Source organism: Sinocyclocheilus grahami, unplaced genomic scaffold, assembly GCF_001515645.1.
Source record: "Sinocyclocheilus grahami isolate Dianchi unplaced genomic scaffold, SAMN03320097.WGS_v1.1 scaffold163.1, whole genome shotgun sequence".
In the NCBI taxonomy this organism is placed as follows: domain Eukaryota; kingdom Metazoa; phylum Chordata; class Actinopteri; order Cypriniformes; family Cyprinidae; genus Sinocyclocheilus; species Sinocyclocheilus grahami.
In genome coordinates, this window is record NW_015505342.1 from 161,787 (window position 1) to 178,246 (window position 16,460).

At 36.6% G+C, this 16,460-nt stretch overlaps 1 protein-coding gene across 1 annotated transcript; it reads left to right on the forward strand.

Moving 5' to 3' along the window:
- Nucleotides 1-3,400: 3,400 nt before the first annotated feature.
- Nucleotides 3,401-13,863, forward strand: LOC107593077 (transmembrane protein 163-like). The gene is made up of 6 exons (XM_016282659.1): nucleotides 3,401-3,416; nucleotides 3,577-3,620; nucleotides 3,719-3,810; nucleotides 7,077-7,173; nucleotides 13,598-13,709; nucleotides 13,775-13,863. The coding sequence occupies exons 1-6, from the start codon at nucleotides 3,401-3,403 to the stop codon at nucleotides 13,861-13,863; spliced, it is 450 nt and encodes a 149-aa protein (XP_016138145.1).
- The last annotated feature ends 2,597 nt before the right edge of the window (nucleotides 13,864-16,460 follow it).

A 16,460-nucleotide genomic window follows, 5' to 3' on the forward strand; every position in this document is an offset into this window, starting at 1 on the left:
AGCAAAAGCGTCCAAGGACAAGATCTTCAATGAGTTTACACATCATGCGCCACTGATACATCTGAGAATAAGTGTCACAAAATGGTTCTTGCCGCATAGCAGCAGCATGTCCGTTCACTGTGTTAGACTGCATGTGTTTAAACATCCATAACCTGGGAGAATGGGTGCTTGTCATTTTAGCTATATATGCTTAAATGTGATTTGAAAAATACAAAAGTAAGCACAAAATCAATGTTGCAATATGTTTCATTAGCATACTGTACGAGTAATGCAAATTTTCTCATGTGTTTTCGTAAATCAAACATTCATAACCTACTGGAATGTGTATCAGCTATTTTTTGAGCCACATATGCTCAAATGTTGATTTGTAAAATACGAAAAACACACAAATTTTCTTGTATGTTCTCGTAACACTCATAACCTGTGAGAATGGGTGTTTGTCAGGTTTTTTTAGCTACATTTCCTCAAAGTGACTGTAAAATACAAAAGTAGGCACAAAAACGGTGTTGCGATATTTTTCATTACAGTAATGTATGAATTATGCAGGTTTGCGTGATCCGTACAACACGCAAACAGATATAACGCAACACAAATGTGCAGAACTGTTAACGACAAAAGTCAAATAAAATGTTACATGCCGATAATTTTCAGTAACGGTACTTTAATACTTAAAAAAAATAATTATACTTCACCAAATATAGTGAAATGCTAATACAGCAATCAATAAACGTTTCACGGAATGGTATCAAATAAAGTCCAAAAATAAAGTAAAGGTAAAAACGTTACCAGACTAACATTTCGATGCCGTAGCTTTATGAGAGATGATAAATTGCGCAATTTTAGTTCAGGTGACTTGCGTAACTCATAATGTACTGTAATGGAAAATATCGCACCAAATTGAATACTTGCGCCAAATTTTGTGTCCTACAAATCACATTTGCTCACAAAACATGACAAACATATTGTTTCCCTTTCCACCTCAAATAAAGGCAAAAAAGAATTTTACAATAAGTTTTACAATAATTTCGCAATTTATCAGAACAATAATTTATAGTAAATGTAATAAATTATTTAATAAATGGCATTAAGAGACACAGCCTGGGAAATACAGCTGAAGAAACAGCTTTAAGAAACTGTAAAAATAGGTCCTACTTACATAAATTAGTTAAGTTAGCAGCAGTTAGTGATATTTTTTTTGCACAAAATTGCGTTCTGTGATGTGCCTATGAAATTCAATATCCATTCAAAGTGTTTTGTTGGTCATTTTTACATCAATGATAAGACAGAAGCTGAATTACCCACAGTAATCCTTCATACACATGATGCATCATTGTGATCCTATCCTACGGTTTTACGAGCTTCATAGTTTTCATGATCGGCTCTGGCCGCAGTATCAGCACTCCTTGTAGAAGCTGCTGACTTCACATGAATATCAGCATAAATATGACTTCTTAATGAGCAGGGAATGGTTTCAGCTTTCCACAGATACACAACTCTCCATAAATCCTTGCCTGTTACCCAAGATGCACTGCATGTGGTACAACTAACCCCCCTGAAGTTTGTTGTATGATTAAGATGTAGATGTTGTTCCCGAGTGTGTTTTTTTTTAGTGAAAACTTCTAGTGTGTCAGCAGGACAATGAATGACTGCACGGATTATGGATGTTTTATAGACTGTCGATGTGTTTCTTGAGAATGGCCTCTTGAGGACTTGAATTCGGCTGGCGCGAGACGTTTAAAACAGAGTGGATTTCACTAAAAGGAACAGAATTTATATTTAGAAACGGCTAAATCTTTAATCTCATGCCGCAGCAGCTCCGTTATTCATTTTTAACGGTGTTCCTGAGGAACAGAGAGAGTGTGTGTTTGTTTTTGAGTAATGACTTCTGCCATTCGAATGTGTGTGGAAACTTTAGCTAAAGACTAACGCTGGTGTATTTGAGCATGGTTATTATAGACCTTTGGCAAGGCTGGATGTTTGCGAGCACCTTTATTTAGTCATTATCCAGGCATTCAGAAACTAAATAGAACATTTTTTGAATTTTTGGAGTTTGTTCCTCCAAAAACAACCAAACCGGAACCATATGCTAACATTAGGGGAACATTCCATGTTTGCTGGGATACTGCACAGATAGGACCTAAAGAGAACATTTGGAATTGGTTCCCCAAAAAATAACCAAACAAGAATCGTCCACTAACATGTTGAATGTTCTGTGTTTGCTGATATATTTCTACACTACAAAAAATACAACCTGAAGAGAACATTCATAGAACGTTTGGAGTCTGTTCCCCCAAAAATAGGTTTACACTACACTACACAGCAATTGGGTTGTTTTGACCCAGTTTTGTCCCTATTTTACCCAGCACTGGGTTGTATTTAACCCAGCATTTTTTAGAGTGTATACTGTACCATATTTCACTCTAAATTCTTATTCTTTACCATACTGTGTAGTGTTTTCTGTATTGCTGTACTGTACAATCAATTGCACAAGGAAAATAGATGCATAAGTTACTGTCCTGAAACACAGACCTGGGTACTTTTGAGAGTTTGGCTGACCCTGTAGAGGTGGGTGGAATATCTCGGATCACTCATCCAGTCTCAGGTTAGAGGATTCAGATGCATTAGAGGTCAATATAAAGTCGATAACTGGACACAAGCCACACTGCCGTTTGGGTAGCTCAGCTCCACACAATGTGCTGACATCACAGTGGGAAGAGATGAAATCTGATCCAGGCCACTTTACTTGCTGGCAATCATTCAAACACACAGTTTTACAGCAGGGGAATGCATAATGTTTAGATATGTATTTGAGACAAACACTTACAGTATCAAAATCAATATTAACACTATATTCTTCCTGAATGCCGGAGTGGATGGTGACTGCAAACAAGCTGTGAAAAGTAAAGGAATTGAAATTCACATTAATTCATAACATTTCCATTACCGGCATAGCATATTGTTAAAGGGATTATCTGTTTAACTAATGGACTTTTAATAGTAAAATTTATTAATTTATTTTAAAATATTTTAAAAACACTCCACATTTAAAAATCATCTGTATGTATTTGTTTGTTTGTTTAAATATAACAATATTTAAAAAAAATTAAACACTTCACATTTAAAGTTTGTTCAACTAATAAACTTAATTAATTATTTAATTTAATTAAACTTAATTATCTAAATTAATTAAACTAAATTAATGATTTAATTTAAAAGATAGTTTATTTATTAATTTTTTTATAGTTAATTAATGAATTAATTAAAAACAATATTTTGTAAAATTAAACGCTTCACATTTACAGTTTTTCCAACTTATGAACTCTCTTTTTATTTTTGTATGTATTTATTATAAAAAAAAGATAATAATAAAAAAAACACACATTTAACATTTTTCCAACTAATGAACCGTTTTAAAGGTAAAAAATTAATTATTTAAACACTTGACAATTAAAGTTTGTCCAACTAATTAACTATTTTTTAAAATGGTAAAATTTATTAATTCATTTAAAATAAAATAAAAAAATTTTTAAGTTTAAATCATTTTCATTTGAACTAACTTTTCCTCTTCTTTTGTAGCTGTTTCTATAATGCGGCATAGTGCATCAGCGTTTGGGTTTGCTGTAAGTATGTGAACACATCATATCATTAAATGGTCATTATTTCACAGTCTTTAATGCTTTAATGCTTCACTTCATCAGTGTGGTTCATTTGTTTGCAGTTTGATGCCATTCTGGATGTCCTGTCCTCCATAATCGTGATTTGGCGATACAGTAATGCGGCGGCTGTCCATTCAGCACACAGAGAATACATGTGAGTACATGTGATCCTTCCTCTATTAAAGCAAACATGGGGGACGTGGTATAGTTTGTGCTCTGCGGGGGATTCTGAGTAGTGTCAGTAGCCAATTAGACATCGTTTCTGGGCAACAAGGAGTGCAGAAGGTTAGACTGATCTTTCAAGGTAACGATGTTGAGATTTTGACATGCTGAAGGAGAACATTAGTGGGCGTTTTGTGGTCAAACGAGAAGCACAACTAATTATCTAACCAAATAGTGGTCGTTAAAATGATCATGTTTTCAGATGTGCTGTATCTTTAAGACAAAATTAGCTTAATTTACCTAAGCAGGTTAAAGCAGGTTAACGTTTTCTAAAGACCACCAGCTTTGATGGATGGAGGCCAGGCAGACAGACTCTCCGGTCCCACAGGAAGTGGCCCCGCTCTGGGTTTCATGTCTAAAGAGGGTCTTTAGACAGTCTCTTTCTGTGTTCAGTATCCCTTATCGGCTGAAGGACAGAATAGAGATGGCAAAAGGGCGGTAGGGCTTTGTGAACGGAAAGAAAGAACAGGAAGCAGAGAAAGAGAGACACAGGACAAAGGCAGAAGTGTGGTTGCATCAGCCGACAAGATAGTACAGTGCAGACACACACATTAATGACTCCGTTTGTAATGTGCCATGAAGCCATGGGTCTCTGGGGGAATCTGCCGGGATGTGGATCGCCGTGGAGACAGATTACATCATAACGTGGGCTGCATTAGCAAGATGAAATATCCACTGGACTCCAGACTCATAAAGAGTAAAACCATTTGAGAATAATGATTTACCACTGCAGTTTTTAAAGGGGTGGTTAACTGGTTTTTTTCTAGGCTTGATTGTGTTTATGGGGTGCAGTCTAACGTGTTAATGCTTAGTTAAAAAAAAATTAACCTTTATTCCACAACGCTCTGTGCCTTCTCTGAGAAACGGGCTGATCTTTTCCTGTTTTTAAGAAGCCCTGCCCTCAGAAATAGGCGATGGGCTCTGATTGGTTAGCTAGCCCAGTGTGTTGTGATTGGCTAAACCACCTCTAGTGCGTGTCTAAACGTCCCGCCCCTCACCTCAGCGGCGGCATGTGCTCCGGTTGTATTGTAAACAACGGCGTCGTTAATATGGCTTATCAGTTTGAGCTCGATTGAGAAGCAGAGGATATTATTGAAGAGGATCGTGCAGAACCTGTGCAAGCACGGCTTTTAATGGTAGGCCTATGTTTTTTGTTTGTTGTTGTCTCATACTTTTAGATATGCTGTTATTTGTAAATGCTACTGCTTATGTTAGCTTTTAATATACGGTTTTATCCTGATTAAAGCTTTAATACAGTACGGCAACTGCACGCGCGTCCATGTTTAACGCTTCTCATAGCTATGTGAAAATAAGTGTATAATTGTAACAGTTCATTGTTGGAGCTGAGCTGAATGAGAGAGAGAGAGAGAGAGAGAGAGAGAGAGAGATGCAGAGCGTGTGTAGAGCAGGGGAACGCGAGGAACAGTATTAAGAACCGCTGCTTTAGAACATTGATTTTGAAACTTGTGAATCCACTAGAATCGTTAGAAGACATAATCGCGATTCATATATGAACAGATTTTTACGTGCACCTCTAGTTTTCTCTTCCTCTTCTCTAAAGCAGCGCAGCATGGCCTCGCCCCCTTTGCTGCCTTTTCCCGAGGGCGGGGTTTATCTGGGTTTGTGATGTCACAAACCCGGGAAGTAACTCGTTGTAGTCTCTACCAGCCGTTTTTGTAGGCATTAAACCGCCAGAATTTTAAAAGACGATATCTCCGTTTGCGTTGAACTTTCAGCTTCCTAACTTTACAGATATTGTTTATGCTCAAACAGCAACATTACACACTTACTAACGTTAAAAAAGTGAAATCGCAATCAACCACCCCTTTAAAGAAAATGTGAGTGCAAAAATCAGTGCGATGCTACGCGAGATTTCGCTGGGTGGTTGTTAGTTTGTGCTGAGTGATTCCTATAAAGTGGCTATATGTGGTTACTAAAGTGTTCTGACTGGTTGCTAGGGCATTGCCACAGTAGGTGGTTGCTAGGGTGATACTATTATGTTCTGAGTGGTTTCTAGGGCATTGCTACAGTAGGTGGTTGCTAGGGTGATGCTATTGTGTTTTGCATGGGGCAGTCGTGGCCCAATGGTTAGAGAGTTGGACTTGTAACCCAAACGTTGCGGGTTCGGGTCTCAGTTCGCAGGTTCGAGGCTGTCCACTGCTCTGTGTGTGTGTACACTCGGATGGGTTAAACGCAGAGCACAAATGCCGAGTATGGGTCACTCACTTGACTTTTTTTTTTTTTTCTAGGGCATTGCTACAGTAGATAGCTAGTGTTGCTAGGGTGTTTTGAGTGGTTGCTAGTGTGTCCTGCATGGTTTCTAGGGCATAGCTAGGTGGTTGCTAGGTGGATGTCAGTGTGCTCTGTGTAGTCAATAGGGCATTATTGGGGTGTTCTGAGTAGTTCCTAGGAAGTTGCTAAGTGGTTAGTAAGGTTAGCTCACACACACAAATTAGCTTGCAAATAGCATTTTGATTGTCAATCAGAACTTCAAAGAATAAATATGTTTTGTTAACTTTCTAATTAAAAGCAAGTTTGAAATGATCACAACTTTTCAGATTGAAAATACTGTAGATATAATTTTTAATGTATGTTTGTATTGATAAAAATATTTCTAACACACTAAATATTAAATTGAATGGACTATCAAACCAGACATGATCAAACCCATCAAACAAACATCTCACCAGCATCAGCGGGGTTCCTCCGTGGCCTGATTTTATGAGATAAACTAGATTAAATTAATCTGCATTTCTTAATTTCATTTTAATTTGATCTCCCGAGACTGTATCTAGCTGGGTGTGTTTGTTTGGTTTGATTAATTAATCACTAACCAAAACACAGACTTAACGGACTAAGCTTGCTAAACCCGTTATGATCCCTATGTAAGAAATAGAGCAGAAAGGCCCTAAAACTTCACCATATTTCACCCCAACTAGGCCTAACCCTGCGGCAGAGTAAATAGTGGAACAGATGTCTGCGCCTATTAACCAGGCTTGATTAGACAACTACAGCCCCCGCCGCCTTCATTTATAAACACAGGGCTTGACAGGCCTAATAAGAACGAGATACTAAAGCAAGCAGAAGCTTCAGAGTTGTGTTTTATTAAGTGACTCAGACACAGGAGACCGTGAACTCAATAAAGCGTCAGTTGGATTGATGTTGTGGTTTACTCAATGTACCTTGTGTGTTTTCCAGTGCGTGTGCCATCCTCGGAGTCGTGTTCATCTTGTCGGCCATCACTATCCTGGTGAAAGCGATCCATGATCTCGCCACAAAACTGCAACCAGAAGTGGTAAGAAAACAGCTAACACATAATTCAGCATCTCATTTGGTTGGTTGATTCATTTGTTAATTCACTGACTCATTGATCTATTCATTGCATTGGTTGATTGATTATTTCAGTGGTTGATTCATTTGTTTGTTCATTCACTTACTGATTCATTCATTGGATTGGTTGATTGATAGTTCCAGTGGTTGTTTGATTCATTTGGTTTGTTCATTCACTCACTGATTTCTTCTTTGCATTGGTTGGTTGTTACCTGTTGTTGATTCATTTGTTTGTTTGTTTGTTCATTTACTCACTGATTCATTCGTTTGATTGGTGACTCATTGATCCAGTACTTGATTCATTCCTATTTTTTATTTTATTTTATTTTTATTAACTCACCGACTCGTTTGATTAGTGACTGATTGATCCAGTGGTTGATTGATTCATTTGTATTTTTGTTCATTTACTCACTGATTTATTTATTGGATTGGTTGATTGATTGTGGTTGATTCATTGATTTGTTTGTTTATTCTTTATTCTCTCACTAATTTATTCATTGAATTGGTTGATTGATTTTTTCCAATGGTTGATTCATTCATTCGTTTGTTTGTATATTCACTCACTGATTCATTAATTGGCTAGTTGATTGATTGTTCTTGGCTTTTCACCTGATTCACTGATTGATTGTCGCAAACAACTGTTATTTTCTAAGCTGATTTGATTCTGTCATTTTCTAAATATATTTCCGTGTTTATTTGCTCTAAGCTTCCGTACTCTCATATCTTATTTCCCCGCTGGCATTTTATTGACTGTAAACTCCATTCAAGAGTCTGTCAGGTGAAGGATGCCACACACAAACACAACACTATCTTTTCATGTCGTCGGTTGTGTGAGTTCTCCCTCGGCTGGAACTAACGGCGCCTGCTAAACAGCAGAAGTGTAAAGCTGAATGAACACGACGGAGACAAGGTGTGAAGTCACGGACGAGATTAGAATAGTCTGATATCACTGTTGCCAGGCAACATGAAGAGGGGAAATAGTTTCCCCTAAACCAGTTCTTCAGTACCACTCTACTATCACTCACTCTCTCTCTCAATCTAGCTCTCCATCCGTCTTCCTGTTATGAAACAAGACACTGAAAGCCTTGGTCTGGTACTGCCTCTGTGGTGTAACGACTACTGCTACTGTACATTACTTGAAGGAAAGGAAATAATCCTCTTTTCAATCAAGAACCAATCAAAGCAATCACATTATGAACTTTGTGTCAAGTCTTGCTACTTGTTTTACAAATGAACCCCTCTTGGGTTCTAGAAACATCAGTACATAGATGCTCTAAAGAACCAGTGCTATTATATAAAAAAAAAAGATCCTAAGATGACAACGAAAACTCAAAAAAGTTCTACAATAACATATTGACAACTAAAAAAGTTTCTACGATGACATAAGAATTAAAAGTTTCTACGATGATATAGCTGAAAGGTATCTCTGATGACATAATGAAAACTAAAAAAAATGTCTATGATGACCTTAAAACTAAAAAATGTTCTATGATGACATAACGGAAACTAAAAAAATGTTCTACAATAACCTCAAATTAAAAAAGTTTCTATGATGACAACGAAAACTAAAAAATGTTCTATGATGACCTAAGAACTAAAAACGTTTCTATGATGACATAACGAAAACTAAAAAATGTTCTACGATGACATAATGAAAACTAAAAAATGTTCTATGATGACCTAAGAACTAAAAACGTTTCTATGATGACCTAAGAACTAAAAACGTTTCTATGATGACATAACGAAAACTAAAAAATGTTCTACGATGACATAATGAAAACTAAAAAATGTTCTATGATGACCTAAGAACTAAAAACGTTTCTATGATGACATAACGAAAACTAAAAAAATGCTCTATGATGACATAACGAAAACTAAAAAAGGTTCTACGATGACATAAGAATGAAAAGTTTCTATGATGATATAATAGATAAAAGGTATCTCTGATATAACGAGAACTGAAAAAGGTTTAATGATGACCTAAAATTAAAAAAGTTTCTACAATGGCAAATTATGAAAAGTAAAAAAAATTCTACCAAGACCAAGAATTAAAAGCTTCTACGATGACACAGCGAAAACTAAAAAAGGTTCTATGATGACCTAAGAACTTAAAAAAGCTTATATGATGACATAACAAAAACTAAAAAAAGCTTCTGATTACCTAAAATTAAAACGTTTCTACGATGACATAACGAACACTTAAAAAAGTTCTATGATGACATAATGGGAAATTTAAAAAAAAAGGTTCTATTATGACGTACTGAGAACTAAATAGGTTTTATCATGTAATTTTCTCATAAGGCATGAGACTGTAAACCTTTTTAGAACCTTTATTTTTAAAAGCTTAGCAAACAAAATTAGGGTGTAATTGAGAAGACGATAACCAGATAGGAGACATAGAGAGAGAGAGAGTCTGTGCTGATGTTTTAATCAGGACTCTGGCTTCTCTCTGGAGGATTCCTGTTCCTGTCTCAGCGTGTAAAGCTGGGTTTTGGCGCATACAAGCTCCACCTAAAAATAGATCCAATATTTCTCCCTCCCTTCATCTGCTGCTGATGTCAGAAACACTTCCCTCCTTCTTTTCTCTCTCTTCTTTTTTCTCACATACTCTCTCTCTCATGCTCTTTCGCTCTCTAATGAAATGTTAATAGGATGTTCTGAACAAGGTGTTTGAAATGGACTGCCCCATTTCGCAATCCCATGTGTGCATTTCTGAGAAAGATCGACTGGTTTTCAGGTGCTATAAAATCAATACAACAATCTTCCACTGAATAGTCCCATCTGCGCCATTTGCACTTCCTGTCATAAACCTACTAGATTAAAACAAAATCAGTTAAGTGACTAAATTACACAAAAAATACAGCCCTAAATAATGATGTTTACATAATTTTATGGTCCTGTGATTGAAACTACACACAAGACACACAACCATAAAAAATTATGATAGTGCAACTGCTACCAATTCCCCGTCTGATTCCTGGCAGAGATGAGATGGATGATCAGAGATGTTTCTGAGAGACGTTGTGGGATGTTTGCGGGCAGGCAGACAGCGTTTGTGATAAATGCGAGGGCATGAGGTTGTTTTTAACTCTTCAGGGAGGGTTAGCGTTGTTCGGCACTATCCGCGAGACACAAACCTCATTGTTTTCTGCTTTCTTCACCTGCCTGACATCAATATTGATGAGTTTCTCTCACCAGAAGTTCCATCATAGCGTTTTATGTGGAGGGAACAGATGATGCATTGACTGTCCTTTTGTGTCTGTCTGTGTGTGTGTGTGTGTGTTTGTGTTGGACGTTATTTTTGATGCTGGGAACCTTGCAGCGTTGTTTTTTTTCACATCTGCAAGGCCAGCGTGCAATTTTAATGATTCTGCTCGGGCTGAGAAGGCAACTCGCCACTCTATTCATCTTTTTTTTTTTTGCATCCTTCCATTGTCTCTTTCACCTCTGCACTCCTTATTTCCATTCATATTGCTTTCTTTTTAACATATCCATAGTTACTTCACATACTAGATTTGCATTATGCATATACTTACATGTGTGGAATACCCAGGTTTGGACTGGTTCAGAATACTAGCATACTATTTACTGCATACTGAGCAGTATACACTGTATACTGAAATAGTATGTATTATGCAGCGACATTTAAAACAATAGTATATTACATTATCATTAAAAGACCTCATTACTTTGCATGTTTACTTCAGCAAGTGTGCATTATGAAAAGTTTTGTATGCATAGGATAGCTGTAAACATGCACTTGTAACATGACTGCAATGAGCCATTTGACAATTTAGTATGCTACTGTTTGAAATGATTATTGCATACTGCATACTTTTTTTATAAATAGGAAACAGTATGGTAGTACTCCATTCAGAACATAGCCTAACTTTGGCGGTCTTTGAAATATTAGCTATCTACTGTACATATTGCACAGTATATACTGAAATAGTATGTATTACACAGCAACAGACATTTCAAATATTAGTATGCTACATTACTTTTACTTCAGCCAGTGTGAAGTATGCACATTTTCGCATGCATACCTGGAAACACGAACTTAATGAGGTCATGTGACAATTTAGTATGCTACTGTTTGAAATGTTTAATGTTGCATACTCACTTTTTTAATAGGAATAAGTACAATAATATCGTAGTGTCATTTTTTATGCATAGAAGAATATGATTATTTAGTATGCACCTGTTTGAGCTTTACTGTTGCATACTGAAACTATTGTTTTTTTAATTAGGAAACAGTATGCTAGTATTCTATTCTGAATAGAGCCCATAACTTTGGCTATGTTTGGAATACTAGCATACTACTAACTGCATAAAGCACAGTAGTATGCTACATTATTGTCAAAAAATTAATTACTGTGCATGTTTACTTCAGCAAGTGTGCAGTATGCAAATGTTTTATTCATAAGTGATATCAAAGTATGTTCAGAATAGAATACTAGCATGCAGCCGATGTGTTTCAATTAGTAGCATACATCATTAAGTGCATGTTTCACTTGATGTCATGTGACAACAATTTAGTATGCTACTAATTGAAACACTTCTGCTACATGATAATATTGTATTCTGAACATACTTTATGTCCAGAATGCTAGCATACCACTTACTGCATACTCCACGGTATATACTGTATCCACCTTATTCTTCAACGTGGAAGTAAACCATTTTCTGTTTATGTGCGAGACTTCTGGTTCATTAGCCCCTGTAGGGAAATAAAGAGAAGAAAAACAACATGCAGTAAATGGTTAAACAGTTTGCACTACAAACCAGTGTTCATAATTAAGATAATAAATTAAAATAATATGGTAAGACACACCAGTTCGCAATATAAAGCAGCAAAACGAGCTGGTTTGTACAGCTGAAAATAGCTGGATGCGGATGAGACCGGAAGCCAGACCCTTTAAATTTACAAATGGCTGCGCCCGCACTTTCGGAAAAAAATAAGGGGATACTGAAACAGCATTGATTATGCAGCGGTATAAATTTCAGTAGTTTGTCAAAAAACATTATTGTGCATGTTTACTTCAGCAAGTGTGCAGTATGTGTTTTTTTTCTATGTATGGATTGTGATAATTTAGCATGCTACAGTTTAAAATGTTTACTGCTGCATACTGTGTACTGTATCACACATTATAAAACAAGAAACAATATAATAGTATGCTGATATTCCATTCTGCTAGTGATACTACACACTGCATACTAGACAGCACATTCTGTATTTATGCAATAAGAAACATTTCAAACAGTAGTATGCTCATTGTTAATAAACCTCATTACCTTGCATGTTAATTTCAAGTGTGCAGTGTATAAATGTTTGTACATACACTTCATGAGGTCATGTGAAAACAATTTAGTATTCTACAGTTAGAAATGTAGCAGTAACTCTTCAAACAGTACATGCTACATTGTCATTAAACCTCATTACCTGGTTTGTTTACTTCAGCAAGTGCACAGTGTGCTTTTTATGCATTAAATGATTAAACAATTTAATATTCTACAGTTTGAAATGCTTAATTTTGCACACTGCGTAGTTTCAAGCTATGCCATTCCACTAACATACTATGTACCCGCATACTAGACTGTATTTATGCAGTGTATACTGTATTTATAAAGTGCTAAACACTTCAAACAATAGTAAGCTACATTAGTATCAGAACACATCAAAATGTTAACTTCAGCAAGTGCACAGCCTACATACTATATACTGCAGAAATAGTAAGAATATTATGGTAGTATGTTATTTAGAATATAACGTGACTTATTATTTGATCAAAATTTAAATTTTTACCCAAATTTGAATGCAAAAATACTATACTAAACTCACTGTAATGAGGTTGTGACAACAGTGTAGCATACTACTACAGTATTTGAAATGTTCACAGTTGCCTATTTAAAAACAATACACAGTATACAGTATATATACTACAGAGTTTGCTGTTCTAATCTAAACACTCCCTTGATTTCCAGTACAGCGTGTCATCATCAGTATGAATTGCTGTTGAATAAAACAGTGCAGTTGCCCGCTATGAACGTCACATTGTGCTCAGTATGATAACGCCTCTCTCTTTCATTTTTACCCAAATTTGAATGCAAAAATACTATACTAAACTCACTGTAATGAGGTTGTGACAACAGTGTAGCATACTACTACAGTATTTGAAATGTTCACAGTTGCCTATTTAAAAACAATACACAGTATACAGTATATATACTACACAGAGTTTGCTGTTCTAATCTAAACACTCCCTTGATTTCCAGTACAGCGTGTCATCATCAGTATGAATTGCTGTTGAATAAAACAGTGCAGTTGCCCGCTATGAACGTCACATTGTGCTCAGTATGATAACGCCTCTCTCTTTCTCTTCCTCCAGGATGACTTCCTGTACAGCGTCTCGGTTATCAGCGGAGTGGTGTGTGCCATTCTGTCCGTCTGTAAGTTCATGCTGGGGAAAGTCCTCACCAGCAGGGCTCTCATCACCGATGGTACGTTTCCCCGGAAACCCTCCGGGTTACCGTGGTGATATGCCAGCCTGCTTTATTATTCACAGTGCCGTGGCAACGTGTCTGGTCTGATTTCACCTTAACTCCTCCCATTTTGATTTCCGACCAGCTGGAAGAAGCAGGATTCCACACCTGAATTATATTTGGCTTAATAAACCAATTCCATCAAATCCCCAAAATAGTATTACTTTCAAAATATTAACGCTTTAGACATCACATTACAGATGTTAAGTTTGTTACAAAAGTCGTTCCAAACAGTTTCCTTTCTGTGAAACATGAGATGTTTAGCAGAATGTGCTTTTTTTCCATATACTGAAAGATGGAAAGATGGCCAAGCTCCAAAAATGACAACAAATATGTTTTTATGACTTCAGATGACTTAAAATACAACTCAAAAATAGTAGAGGCTACTTTTATGGCGTTTTCATTTGGTAATATAAAAGAAAATTCAAAATACTGAAAAAGAAAAGACGACAGACGAGTAGATGGAGGGTGCAGAGACAGACATATCTGCACAGATGGACGTGTACACACACACACACAGTTAAAATTAAAGCATGTGGCTAATTGAGAAGAGGTGTGCTAGTACTTTTCTAACTGACCAAACTTGCAACTTCTTTAAAATCACACTGAAAAAATAAGTTGTAGGATTTTCTTTGTGAAATTTACTAGTAATTTCTGATTGAATACAGCAAGTAGAATTAAATATGAAATTTGTTTATGAAATCATGTTTAATTTGTAAGTTTAGCTAAAAAGTTAAAAAAAAGTTTAGCTAAAGAAAAGAACATCTCTGATACATTCTGTAATTAGGAAGTTTAGTTTAATTAAAAACATATTTTGGATGTCTCATGTTTAGTAAGTTTAGCTAAAGAGGTTAAAATTTGAGCTAATAAAGAGCATTTTGATGTCTTATGATTAATTACAAATTTTAGCTAAAAATAACCTTTTTTTAAAGTTTAGTTTGATTAGTAAGTTTTGGTTAAGGTTAACTAAAATATATATATTTTATATCTCATGTTTAAAAAGTTTTGCTATAAAGTTAAAAAGTTGAGCTAATGAACGTTTAATAAGTAAGTTTAGCTTAAAAAAAAGCTAAAATATATATTTTTAAATGTCTTATGTTCAATGAGTAAGTTTAGTTAAAAAAAAGAAAGCGTAACTATTTTTTTTAATGTCTCATGTTTAGTCAGTTTAGCTAAATTATTTATTTATTTTTTGGATGCGTTATGTTTAATTAATATGTTTGGCTAAAAAGTTAAAAAGTTTAGCCAAAACTAATTTCTGGGTGAAATTAGTTTCAAATAACTTTGTCAAATAACAAAGAAATTAGAATTAAAGTAGAATTAAACATGAAATTTTGATTTATAAAACTGAAATATTTTCTTGTAAAACATACTCCGATAATCTTTATTTACACACTTAAGCGTTAAACTTTAAAAACAGTGCAAAGTATTTTGACACGTTTACCTGGAATTCATTTATATCACACACAAACACACGATCTGACAGTAATCGCTAATGTCAACCTGCACTCATCTGTGTAAACCAAGTGTTCCAGTAGCACAAACACACACCCATCGTGAATGAGCGAATCACACGGCAGCTAAACCAGGTGTGTGAAATTCATCAGCTGTCCAAACATCTACTACTGCTGCACCAGCTAGTTAGCACACAATTACTAGTCATCTCAAAATACAATGATTTATAATCTGTAAAGATAAATAAACATTTCGGTAGCACTTTATTTTACAGTCCTGTTCCATGTGTACATACTATGGAATTATTATAGCAATTACAATAACTGCAGTAGGTACTAACCCTGAACCTATCCCTAAATCTAACTTTATGCCATGTAGTTACTTTATACTGCCCAGTAACTTTCTTGGGTAAGTTACTGTAAGTTCATGCACTGTAAAATAAAGTGTAACCAACATTTCTGGTGTCCCATGTTTTAATTAGTAAGCTTAGCTAAAAAAAAAAAAGATTTATAAAAAAACAAAACAAAAACATTTTTTAGTTTCAATTTCAATTTGTACGTTTAGCTAAAAACGTTTTTAAATTTTAGCTAAAAAAGAAGGATGAGGGAGCACGGCGGAGCCAGTGGACTGATGGACCATGGCGGAGAGGAGGGAGCTAGGAGCCATGGTGAAGCCACCGGGTCGACGGGCCGAGGCGGAGTCCAGGACTCAGAGGCTGGAGGCGGAGGCCAGGGATTCTCTAGCCACGGTAACAATGGAGGATGGTAGACCCACCGAGCTCGCACCGTACAGATGGTGGGCTGAGGACGAGCAGAGGGGCTGCCAGACGACAGCGGTGGAGGAGGCAGGAGCGGGAATTTGTGAGCCTCCGGGCATTAAGGGCTAAACTCAAAAACGGGAGCCCTATCTCCTTCGGAGGTACACAGTCCCAGATCCATAATTAGCTCACCCTCAGCCACGGTGCAGGGATCGGAGCTCCTCTCCACACTCTCACTGTCCACGGCTTTCTCCCGTATGGCGGGCGTTGTAGTCGGCTCTCACACCTGGTCTGACGATCCATGATGCTCTGGCTTCGTGGCGATCCTCAGCTCTGTCGCGCTCCTAGGCGATGGCTCGTCGGTCGCAACGGGCTCAGGCTCTCCGTCAACGATGAGCTCGGGCTTGCGCTACGTGCAGCGGGGAGATAGTGGATTGGAGGTAGACACTCTCCAGACTCTCAACGATGCTGCGCTGAACTCACTGTTCTGCATCGGG